The sequence below is a fragment of the Mytilus galloprovincialis genome, chromosome 4 (genome assembly GCF_965363235.1).
Source record: "Mytilus galloprovincialis chromosome 4, xbMytGall1.hap1.1, whole genome shotgun sequence".
NCBI lineage: Eukaryota > Metazoa > Mollusca > Bivalvia > Mytilida > Mytilidae > Mytilus > Mytilus galloprovincialis.
This window is the reverse complement of record NC_134841.1, coordinates 31,753,757-31,766,995: the sequence shown is the minus strand read 5'-3', so window position 1 is coordinate 31,766,995 and position 13,239 is coordinate 31,753,757. Positions and strand designations below refer to the sequence as shown.

General features: G+C 31.3%; 1 protein-coding gene across 10 annotated transcripts in view; it reads left to right on the top strand.

The window, feature by feature from the left end:
- Positions 1-11,360, top strand: part of LOC143071886 (E3 SUMO-protein ligase PIAS2-like) — a 39,388-nt gene extending 28,028 nt beyond the window's left edge. For all 10 annotated transcript variants that reach the window (XM_076246547.1, XM_076246544.1, XM_076246545.1 and 7 more), the window contains 6 exons: positions 1,368-1,502; positions 3,008-3,113; positions 4,166-4,239; positions 5,139-5,299; positions 5,924-6,078; positions 7,037-11,360. In XM_076246547.1, the coding sequence (XP_076102662.1) occupies positions 1,368-1,502; positions 3,008-3,113; positions 4,166-4,239; positions 5,139-5,299; positions 5,924-6,078; positions 7,037-7,701 (1,296 nt within the window). In that variant the 3' untranslated portion in view covers positions 7,702-11,360. The remainder of the gene's footprint in view (positions 1-1,367; positions 1,503-3,007; positions 3,114-4,165; positions 4,240-5,138; positions 5,300-5,923; positions 6,079-7,036) is intronic.
- Positions 11,361-13,239: the final 1,879 nt, after the last annotated feature.

Genomic DNA, 13,239 nt, shown 5'->3' with positions numbered 1-13,239 from the left:
GCAGAAGAATTTCCGGAAAACGACAAAGCAATCTATGTCAAATAAGTTAACCGTTACGTATTGCATCAAAAGTCTCGGCACTCTGCATCTAGGAAAAAGTTACCGTTAAAAATGCCATATAGTTACCGAAAATATTTTTTTAATTATTCTATCACTTAAAATCTTGTGATTGCAGAACCTGCTGCATTGGATTGTATGTATGAACGTTATTCGATAACGTCAGGAACGATAACTCGTGGCGTAACGTCATTCGGTATCGTGTTACCTTAAGGGGTTATTGTCCTTTAACGACAATTTTTCACAATTTGTTCATCATATTTGCTAACTTTAAAAAATCTTCTCCTCTAAAACTACTAAACCAAATTCAATCAAACTTCAACTGAATGATCAGTAGGGTGTATAAAATAAAGTTTGTGCTTTATTTTTTATTTCGTCAAAAAACATGGCCATCATGGCCGTCATGGCTAAAAATAGAACACAGGGTAAAATGCAGTTTTTGGCTTATATCTCAAAAACTCCAGCATTTAGAGCAAATAAGACAAGAAGTTAAAGTATTTATTAGGTCAAGGTCTACCTGTCCTGAAATTTTCAGCCGAATTGGGTAACTGGTTTTTCAGATATAATGCCCCTGAATTGATGATTTTAAAGAAATTTTGCAGTTTTTGGTTATTATCTTGAATATTATTATAGATACAGATAAACTGTTAATAGCAAAAATGTTAAGCAAAGTAAGATCTACAAATAAGTCAATTTGACCAAAATTGTCAATTGACCCCTTAAGGAGTTATTGCCCTTTAAAGACTTTTTTCACAATTTGTTCATCATGTTGACTTACTTTAAAAAATCTTCTCCTTTGAAACTGCTGTATCAATTTCAGCCAAACTTAGGCTAAATGAGTTTCAGAGTATCTAGTATAAATTTTATATTTCATTTCCTTGTATGTCAGAAACATAGCTCCTATGGCTAAAATAGAACATAGGAGAAAATGATTTTTTTTTTGCTTTTGAAGAAAATAGGACGATTCAAAGAACATTTAAATAAATTGAAAAGCCAACATAATCATTGATGAGAGATTTAACCAAAAAAATTAAGGTGAGCGATTCAGGCTCTTGAGAGCCTCTTGTTACTATTCCATTGCCTTTTTTAGTGTAATATGAATGGATGAACAAGAATATCAATTGTTTAACCGTTGAAATTTGGGAAATGACTGATGTAATATTTCTACATGCATGAAGATTGCATGTATTTGTATCCAATGTTTGCAAATGACCTGAGTATGTAAATCATAAAATGCTGTTTTTGATTAACCTGAATGATGTAACATTGTTGTTTTATAACTACTGATAGATGATTGCATTGTTTTACAGAATCCTATTCCTACAACAAAGCCAGGCGTAGAACCTAAACGTCCAGGTCGTCCAGTAGATATCACATCATTTTGTCGTCTTTCACCCACAATGCCTAATCAGATAGATGTTTCATGGGCCACTGACTTTGGTCGGGTATGTATAGCTATCACATCATTCTGTCGTCTTTCACCCACAATGCCTAATCAGATAGATGTGTCATGGTCCACTGACTTTGATCGGGTATGTATAGATATCACATCATTCTGTCGTCTTTCACCCACAATGCCTAATCATATAGATGTGTCATGGGCCACTGACTTTGGTCGGGTATGTATAGATATTGCATCATTCTGTCGTCTTTCACCCACAATGGCTAATTAGACAGATGTGTCATGGGCCACTGACTTTGGTCGGGTATGTATAAATATCACATCATTCTGTCGTCTTTCACCCACAATGCCTAATTAGATAGATATCTCATGGTCCACTGAATTTGGTCGGGTATGTATAGATATCACATTATTCTGTCGTCTTTAACCCACAATGCCTAATTAGAAAGATGTGTCATGGGCCACTGACTTTGGTTGGGTATGTATAGATATCACATCATTCTGACGTCTTTCACCCACATTGCCTAATTAGATAAATGTGTCATGGGCCACTGAATTTAGTCAGGTATGTATAGATATAACATCATTCTGTCGTCTTTCACCCACAATGCCTAATTAGATAGATGTGTCATGGGCCACTGACTTTGGTCGGGTATGTATAGATATCACATCATTCTGTCGTCTTTCACCCACAATGCCTAATTAGATAGATGTGTCATGGGCCACTGACTTTGGTCAGGTATGTATAGATATCGCATCATTTTGTCCTCTTTCACCCTCAATGCCTAATTAGATAGATATGTCATGGGCCACTGACTTTGGTCGGTTAGTATAGATATCACATCATTGTCCTTCACTTCTCCTATGCCTATTCAGACTGATAGATTCCATGTGCAAATGCAGTTTGTTTATTGCTAAAAAAAAAGTGGAAAGTTCACAATGATAAAATTGATTTTTTTGGGGGTTAATTGTATGATATTGACCTTAAAATTTCCACTCTTAAATCCTCAATGGATTGCAGTGAATCCCAAACAAAGCACACCAAAGGAATGTAAATAATTACAGTTTTGCTCTTATTTGAAAGGGAGATAATTGGAATGGCTACTCTGCCTTAGCCATCAGATAAATACCAATGAGACTTCTCACAGAGATGGTACAGTCGGACAATTCAGGATTATTAGAATTTATTTCTTCTGTTCATAGTTTTATGGTTCAAATCTTTTTATTTATGTCTTGTTGGTATTTGATTTATTCAATGTAATACAAATCTGTTTTTTTTTTGTTTTTTTTTATGAATAGCATTTTGTGTGTATGGAAGGGATAATTGATTTATTATATATATGTGGTGTAATAAAGCTTTATATGCTTTCATTTTTTAACTTAAAAAACCTGAATGTATGAAATTGAAAAAAAAAAAATAGGTAGTATGTGCCTTTATATTAAATTTCTATGTTTATTGCACAAGATGAAACAAGGACATATTTATTACTACATCTATTATTTCCATTAGCACAACTGTATATGAAAATTGTGTTTATATAATTTCAGGGTTACTGTGTGGCTATATACTTAGTAAAGAAATTATCATCAGATATATTAATGATGAGATTAAAACAGTTTGGAAACAGACATCCTGATCATACAAGAGCTTTAAGTAAGTTTCTTATCAATTAAATGCTGAAGGTCCCTATCACAAATTCTTAATAAAAGATACTAACTATATTGAGAGAAACAGCAACATTCTTCTTTGATAAGTGTTAACAATCAATAGGCATGAAGAAGCCTCCCTTCTGCAGTTCTGCAAATATACAAATAATGCTTAAAAATCATAAAGCTCATATTCCAAATTCAACAAACAATCACAACACCTCGGATTACTGAAATAATGCTCTCCCTTAATGTGGGCAGTTATGAGTTCTATCCCCTGCCTACTCAGACCAAACACTTTAAAACTGGTATTTTCAGCTTCCCCCTGAATCATGGAGAGAAAAAACTGTTCTGCTTGGAGGTTGCATTTCTGTAAATATTGACAATGCAATTTCCCATAGGAACTCCTTTTACGGCTAAAACTGTACCACTTTTACTATGAAGATTTGAAAAAAATCTTATCCTAGAATTGAAAGTTCATTTGCACCACAATTTTTTTCAAAGGTCAAAATATAGGGCTGTGCGGCATATTTTCAACGTTTATATGTCCCAAACTTCTCAGAGTTGAAACTTACACTTATTTTCTTAACTACCCCTACCTCGAATGAAAGGTTACCACAGATTTCAATGTAAACAATATTCACATGTTTATTTACTGGTAACATTCCCCAGTTCTGTCTCTGCGATATGGAACACAGAGAGCATAACTGGGAACCAGTATGTAAACAAAATTAATTTTCTATGAATATTCTATTTCTCCCCAAAAGAGGCGTGTTGTCAGAAACAGCTGTATTTACAAAGTGCAACCTGGAGTCAGAAAAATGAATAGATTGGTATTTCCTCCTTTGGACTTTCCTTGTGAGAAAGCATGTTTAAAAAATAGTGCTCTTCATGTTGGTCTTGTAAAATGCCAGGTTCATATTAATTTTGCATTAACATACTCTTGTTCTAATATGCATGTTACATTTACCACTAAGCATTAAATAGACAACAATCAAGCATGATTTTAATTAACTATTTCTATTGAGAACAACATTCCATAAATTATTGTTATTTCAGTCAAAGAAAAATTACAAAGTGATCCAGATAGTGAAATAGATACAACTAGTCTAAGAGTGTCCTTAATGTGTCCGGTAAGTAGGCCTAGCAACTAATCTATTAAAGTGTGTATTAAAGGGGTGCAATAAGGAGGTCACTGTAACCTTATTACCTCTATCCGTATGAATACAACTTGTGGTAAGTGTTCCCAAAAAGATCACAGAAGCCTTGCACTAGTACTAGAGATGTTCCTAATGTGGTCAATTGTAAGAAATTGCTAGAATTTATAATAAGGGTATGTGGTATGATGGTCAATAAGACTTGAAGATAGAAGTTGGTGCCGATGTCTTTCTCCCAGAAAAAGTATATGAACCGCAAATAAAATATTCAGACATTGAAAATAAAACACATGTTTTTTTTATTGTTTTATGGCTATTCCTTTTAAATGTATTTGGGAGGGTAGGAAGGGATCTCAAAATATCCCTATAACCAAGAACCATTTTTTAGATAATTTTGCATATGCCGATATGGTAATAGATGCATACTGAAAAAATACCTATAACCTACAATCAATAATTTAGCTTCCCTTTCTACCCTCCCACATTCATTTTAATGAAATAGCCCATACAGTTTTAACATTTTTGTTGTTTTATCATTACCTCATATCATATGTATATGCTTGAATATTTTTGATTGTTGATACAGATATTCCATTGTATAGTAAATACTCAAACAGTTTAACCAGATAGGTAGGAACATTACACAAATCATACAATTCTGAACTGATTTATTGTAACAATTATGGAAGTTGGCAAATATTTCCTTCCTTTTTAAAACATAAATGATATAAATACAATGTCCATTTAAAAATTAAAATCCATGGTACTGTAAAAACATGAGTTTATAAGTGTAGAAACAATTATTGTTAAGTCTCCTTCAACAGTTTTGGTGTCATTTTTATTATCATTTATATATAATTTTGTTTATTCTTCAGCTTGGTAAAAGTCGAATGAGTATTCCAATACGAGCTAGTTCATGTACACATTTACAGTGCTGTGATGCCATGCTATATCTTATGATGAACGAGAAGAAACCAACATGGATGTGTCCTGTTTGTGATAGACCTGCTCCCTTCCATAAATTAGTCATTGATGGGTAGGTTATTATCAGTAAATTTCACAGTCAAAGGACTTGAAGATAATAATTAGCTATAGATTTTCTATCAAAAATTCATTCAACTTATGTTTTAAAAAAAAGTGGTAAAATTTTCAAAACATTAAATCCAGAGGTGTTAAAAAAAAAGTGACTCATTAAAGTTAATAAGGTCATGATAAATATACTGAATTATATCAATATTCATTTTAAGAACTGTTATTTACAGGTTTCAGCCTCACAAGCCTTCTGTTTCACATACAATCTGACCTGCTGATTCACATACAATATGACTTCTGTTTCACATACAATATGACCTTCTGTTTCACATACAATCTGCTGATTTACATACAATATGACCTTCTGTTTAACATACAATATGACCTTCTGTTTCACATAAAATATGACTTCTGCTGTTTCACATACAATATGACTTCTGCTGTTTCACATATAAAATGAATTGTGCTGTTTCACATATAATATGATTTCTACTGTTTCACATCCATGGTATAATAATCTGACGACAAAATAACAATTCTGAACTTGATAATCTTATAAAAAAACAGCTTATAATTGATAAATATTGCAAAGATGAAAACTAACATTTTTTTGGCCATATGTTTTCAGGTTATTTGTAGAAATTTTGAAACAAGCACCTGATGTTGATGAGATTCAGTTCAATCAAGATGGTAATTGGTGTAGACTTAACCAGAAGAAAGAAACACATGTGATATCTAGTCCTGTCATCAAAAATACACGACCTGCAGCTTCAGAACCAAGTGGTTAGTACAGGGAAAATAGTGCAATACTGTGGATTAATTTATTTTCGGGGTGAAGGAAAACTTGCATGTTTCTGGACACTTAATTTTGCGTTTTTATGGCCCTGCAACGAAGTTGTCAGTGCCATATAGTTTTACCCTTGTCCGAAATTCCGTCATTACGACATTCCGCAACAAACCATTATACAGAGTTTTTTTCTCAATGCCTTCAGATATTGGACTGCTTTTTGGTTTGTGAGTTAACCATGATGAGTTACAGATCAAGTTTAAGTTTTATTCTGCTTCGCTAATTTTTGCCAAAATTACAGGTTTACAACTTTGAAAATTGTTGAAAATCAGAGTTATACAGAATTTTTTTTCTATAGGCCTCCACATTTTGAGCTGAGTTTTGTTTACAGTTAATTTATAATTATGAACATATCAGTGTGAGACTACCATCATGTTTGTGTCCACATGTGTTATTGAAATTGCAGATTTTTCAACTTTTTGGGACAGGGTCATTCGTGTCGCTTTGACACATCTAGTTTCAGAAGTCTTCATACAAGCTTCAGAAAATTTGTTTTTCATTGAACATTGAATTTTCTGGTTCACCTTTACCCTCCAAATCCCCTAAAAATTGTATTCAACAAATAATTATGAATCCACAATATGGCATATCTTTACTTAAAAATACTTCCACCAGGTATTAAGTTGCATATTAGAATAACATGCATTTACCAACTAATTAATGAGAAAGATAAACATAAGAGTGCTGATGGTGGCTTAGCTTGAGTTCCAACAGTGTTCATGTAGGTTATAGAAAATGTACAATTTGTTCAAAGTTACATTGAAAAAATAGTGTCTATATATATAGTGTTCACTTTTTTACGAACTTGAGTAATAAAATACATATTGAAAGAATTTTCCTCAATTCACAATGTTTTTGTTTGAAAAAATAAACTATTTGTATGTTTTTGTTCAGGTGCCTCCCCTGAAAAGAAGCCTAAAATGGACGTGATTGATCTGACCTGTAGTAGTGATGAAGAGGATGAAGAAGAACCCAGAACACCACAGCCAGCTCCATCAAACACAAGTTCTAGTAGTCCTCGGGTAATCAGCCTTGATTCTCCTACTCCTGTGCATTCTATGATCTCATCCGATTCACCCATGTTGTCGTCACCTGGGTCAAATATCGGATCACCGTCATCTGCGTCAAGTTCTGGATTGGGATCACCTATGTCAAACAAGGGACTATCTCCAGCAAAGTCTCCGTACAGACCTTCATCTGTGGCCCACTCACTTTCTCCTGTGTCATCAGATGGAACAATCCCTAATCCTCCATCACCATCCATACCAATAGTACCACCACCACCATTAACATCACAGAGACCACTTAGTTTCCCTACAGACTTTCCTTCACAGACTAATGCACCTTTACAATCACCACTGGGATCTAGGATATCTCCGATCACACCTCCAACTTTCCCTGTTCCTATGTATCCCCCTTACTCTCTTCCAGCACCCATGCCACATCAGCCACCACCATACAACCATTCTTCAAGTATGAACAATTATGCTCCAGAGTTAGACAGAGAAATTGAAGACTTTATTCGTGGAATTGTGTGGGATAATTCTAGTTATCGGTAATATAATGTTATAATGGACCACAACGATTGGTGTCACATCAACTTGTAAGTGTTGAACAATGGTGGGCTTTCCATTCCATAAAGTATTGTGTAGGTATTGTTTGACAAACTAACGAGAAACCTTAACTGAGAAATAATTTTAAAAATGTTTTACCTTTGACAATTGATTTTCAGTTCTGTTGGGAACAGAGTTTTAAATCAAATGTGAAATGGTCAATTTACAACAAACTAGTGCTGTTTAAAAAACATTTTTCATTTGTATTTAAGGCTGTACATAGTTAAACACTTTAAATTATTTTTTGTAAATTTTGTTATGTATTTTGTTTATGTAATAGCATTAGCATCTGCAAGTTTGATTAACTACACAATACTACAGTCACACTGGATACACATGTTTTACAAATTCAGGGATATATCATTTTTTTACATATATACATGTCATTATATCATTTTTTAATACAACTATAAATTTTATCAAAAAATATTGGCAATTCAAAATTCTTTTTATATTTTAACATGTTTTTAGAATGACATTTTTTAGAACACAAATTTTACTGTAATCATTTTTAAACTAGATATAAGCTATGGTGTACTTATAAAGGGTTACAATTGTTTGTGTATGCTTTTCTAGCAGTGAATATAAGAGGGTATTTTTTCAGTTGTAAGTTTGATAATCTACTTATTAGATTTAAACTGTTTTAAAGCAACAAAATTTTGTTTAATGAAATATTTTTCAAATAATTGATATTCATTTTTATTCTTGTTGGGTAAGAGGAACCTGTCATAATATTTGCCTTTGTTTTACATTTTACACTGTTAAAGTTGTTACAAATAAAACAGTAAGATTAATCAAGAAATAAAGAATTGCTTTGTAATTATTTTCTAGAAAAAGCTTAATAACACAAATTTCACTTTTAATTTTTTTTATAAAGCAAACATGAAATTGAAGATTTTCTGTTCAAGATAAATTTTACCATGCCATTTGAAAGATATCACAGTTCTCAACTCAAGATAATTACATTTTAAAAAAATTAAAAGAGAGAGCCATGTTTTTAGTTTTCAGTATTTGAACATTGAACTGATGTGAAAGAAGTGGAATACTTTTGGCAAATATGTAAAATTCATTTCTCTCATTTATTAAAAGTGATTTTGTAAAACTTTTATAGTCTAATATTTGAGGTATCTCTAGTAGTTTACAAAAAAATAAAGAATTCTTACAATTTTAACCAATATTTATTTGGGCTAGACTCTTTTTTGTTGCTCATTTAGATCTAAACATGCTTCTGTCTATTGATGACAAGAATTGGAAGAAGATACTTATACCACTGTAATTTGTAATTTTTTTTCTATAATACTTGGTTAAATATCAACATGATCAAAGAAGCAAACTTTATACATAAGATAATTTAATATGTATTTATTTATTTTAATTAATAAATAGATATTTATTACTTTTTATGGTTTAGGGACCAATAGATTATTCATATTAATAATGACTGCAGAATTAAAAACAAATGGTAAAATCATCACAAAAAATAGGTTTAGAGTTCATGAAGAACACTGGTTCTACAGTCAATAACATTCAAAAAGTTTGTCATACCAGTAAGGGACGACATCAAAAGATCGATGTAGGATAAAAAAAAACTTAAATCAAATAGTTTGGGGGTGGGGTCAACATTGCTGCAAGTTTTGTTAATTTAAAATTGATTTTACATATATCCCTATTGGTCAATCAATTTTTCAAAAATTAAATTAAGAGGGGGGGTGAGGGGGAGTCAGTGAAAAAACTATGTGAATTAAGTTTTTTTATCCTTCATTGAACTTTTGATGACGTCCCTAAATGAGATTATCACTGAACCAAATGTCCAATTAAAATTTAGGAAATTGCTATTTAAATAATAATTGGTTGCCCAGTGAATTTTGATAAGATCAGTATATAATAATTGTTTCTTGAACCAAATGTTCATTATCAACAAGCAGCTTTATTTTGTTTTGTTTCTTAATTAATAATTACTAGCAATAAAGAGCTATGCTCTATAGTTTCAAATGGATGCCTTATAAAGACTATTCTTATTGAATACATGGGATTTTGTTTGTTGAGCAAGTGTTTGTACTATAATGTAAAAATGAGGATAAATTGAAGGGAGCAAATTTGCATGTTTGAATTTATGGAAAATAGAAGAACACAGAAACATTATCACAATATTTCAGCAATATCTCATATTTTTTTAATTTAGTTTTCAAAATATTATTTATTTAAATACACCTTATTGCCATTTGGAAATCTGTTTCACTTGACCAGATAATCTGTCACACTTGAAATTTTGACGTCATACAACAATCATTTTTCCATTGTGGCATCAGATATTTTCTTTTATGATGTCAAAATTTTACAGGAACTTTTATGATGGCCAATAATGGCAAACAAATAGCCTTAAGGGGTATTTACAGCCTTACTGATTCATATATATTTCAAAACAAGCTATTTTCTTCACATGTTGGAGTGACAGTATTGTTAAAGCAATTTTTGTGTATCTATCTGTTATATTTCTGTTATTGTTAAAATATGACATAATAACCTAATGGATGGTTTATTGACATTCCTGATTTCCTCGGATTAAACTGGTTAAGAAGACTAACAGGACTAATAATTCCAAGGTAATAGAGATGCATGTCACAGTTCAGTTATTTCACAGCATGCTTTGTTAAACAGTGCATATTTGCTCTTATGTAAAATCATATAGTAGTCTCCCTCATGTCCATTAATCATCCATTAGGATCTTATATATGAAAAAAATGTTCAGCCTCTTCCATATTTTTCCTTATTTCGCATTTGTTTAAAAACTTTTTTTCATATTTGTTTGAAGTAAAGAATTCAATTCTATAAAGAAATAAAATTTTATTACTTGAATTTTAAAATTGATTTCAGTTAGTGGGTTAAGAACTTAACATTATTTTTTTTTTATGACCTTAATTGTAAAAATGTAAAAGTAAAAAGTGATGATATCAGATTCATTAACTATCATGTATTGATCCATATGGTGTAAGTCTCATTGACATTCATTACATAACTTTGATTGTACATTTTCACATTAAGGAGGATATTTTATTTGTAGTATTTATGTTCCCCATAACATTAAAAACATTGATTTAACCAAAAACCAATTAATATTACCTGTATTATAGAAGCCAAACATGAACTGAATCTACAATAAATCATAAAAAGTTATTGGTATTCATCACTTACATAATAATTGTGTAATTACTAACAATTCTATGTAATGAATCCAGTTCTTTATTCACATCAGTTTTATCTTCATCATTGTAAAATTTCATGTACATCTCATTATAATCATCCTTTTTTTATGTTCAGCATTTTTTCGTTTTAATTTCTATAAAGTCACACATGCAGCAATCCAAGTGTTTGTATTGTTTTGTAAATGTGGATATTTATAGTTACATAATGTTATATAACTTCATCTTTAATGTGACAAGAACATTTAAATCATAATCCAAATTTATTTATTTATTTCTCATTGAACTTGTCACAAAACGTGAGAAAGATTGTTCTAAGAATGATAGATTTTATGTGAATGTTAATTTGTATATAATTGTACATAAAAGTTGTTCAGAGTCATGGTCATTAAATTGTTGAAGCTATATAGTTGTTTGTTATCTCCCTTTAATATAAAACATCCTACCACAATAGTAGAACATAGATTCCAACTCAACTGTAGGTTGTGTGAGGTTAGAAATTATTTTATCTAATTGTAACTTAAGTACTCCAGAAAATCTAGTAGGACTGATATAATCTGAATACAGAAACTTCCTACCCTCAATACATCACATATATAAGATGTTATTACAGCATCCAATCTAGGAGGCAAACATTAGAGCAGACAAGCACTGATTTATTTATTACTAATATGTTTATTTGTTTTACCACATATATCCAACTGATGAGCAGGATCAAATGAAGCATGAACACCACAAGTTTATTGAACATCCTGCTTCAATTCCAAAAGCAAATCAGGCCAAATGGTCATAGGAAAACTTCTTGAAATAATAGATGTTTTCTGAGAAAATCATCTATATACTCAGCTATTTTCAATGTTGACATTCTTATGAAACTATCCTGGCCACAGGTGGACTTTCAGATATTGGATATTAAACTTTACATTTGTTGATTCATGTGTAAACCTACTTATGAATGGAGAAACAGCTGTACTAATTGTCAAACCTTCAACATGCTATGTTCACATATTATGGCATGTGAGAAGCAAAGGGGAAATATAACTTTACACACTTTTATATGTTGTATAAAATTGGTTTTCAGATGTCAACTTGAGTAAGCCTTTACCAAATTATTTGAACATTTGGTTGATATTATATGGGACCATATACAAAAATCCAGTTTGAATTTTACCTGTGTCACTTTTGTCTCTCCAGAGTTGTGCCTGTTGTTATAATGCAAAATATGGTAGAAGTTTTGGTTTCCACATAACAACTAGATTGTGCCTCTCCCAAATCATTTGAAATTCGGTAGATACAGATCCAGTACGACCGATTTCACTGCAGCTTAATAAAGCAGAAAATAACTGTAAATCCAGAAATTTAAGTTTGCTTTTATTATCGCAAATCTTTTACCCCTGTCAGAAATGGGAGAACTTATTTATGTGATTGTAAAATCACTATGAATGCATATTTTTATTATTGTGAACCTAACACTGTCAAAGTTTTAACAATAATAAAACATTCAAATCGTTTCCGAATAAACTCTTCATGGACTACTTTCACTGACTGATAATTAAGATCTTACTTAAAAATTGAAAATTTTAATTAACAGTTCCAATCTTGAATATACCCTTGAAATTTGTGAAAATGGAAAAAATCTTTTAAAAAAAATCTTAAATTTCAAACAATGTTTTGCTAATGATGAAAGCTTTAAGTCTGTTCATTGGTTGCAAGGAGTACTTCATGTATAAAATATCATGGAATTATTATCCAAAATAACAAGACATGAGTGTAGCAATGTGAGACATAGGTATACTCTGGTGGCAGTGAAGATAACAAAACTATATGTATTTAATTCTATATGTCTGAAGGTTGAAGACCAGGAAACATCTTATTATATATATTTAGATGTCTTATGTAAAGAAGCTTACATCTGTCATATTTCTTTGTTTTTGCCCTTGTTGTCATAGTTCACCAACTAATGAAAAGAACTATAGTTTTTATATCACACAGTTAACTCCTGAGTAATATGATTACATTTAGTATAAAGATCAATTCCAAGGTCTACTTTCACCTTATTTCATGGATAAGTTTTTATATCACACAATTAACTCCTGAGTAATATGATTACATTTAGTATAAAGATCAATTCCAAGGTCTACTTTCACCTTATTTCATGGATAAGTAATCAAGACTATGTTTTTGTCAAGTCCTTGTCACGGATACTATAAGCAAAGGGTTAAATATATGTGGTGAATGAAAATAATTCTAAGATGTCTGACAGGGTTGACCACATCAGTGATCA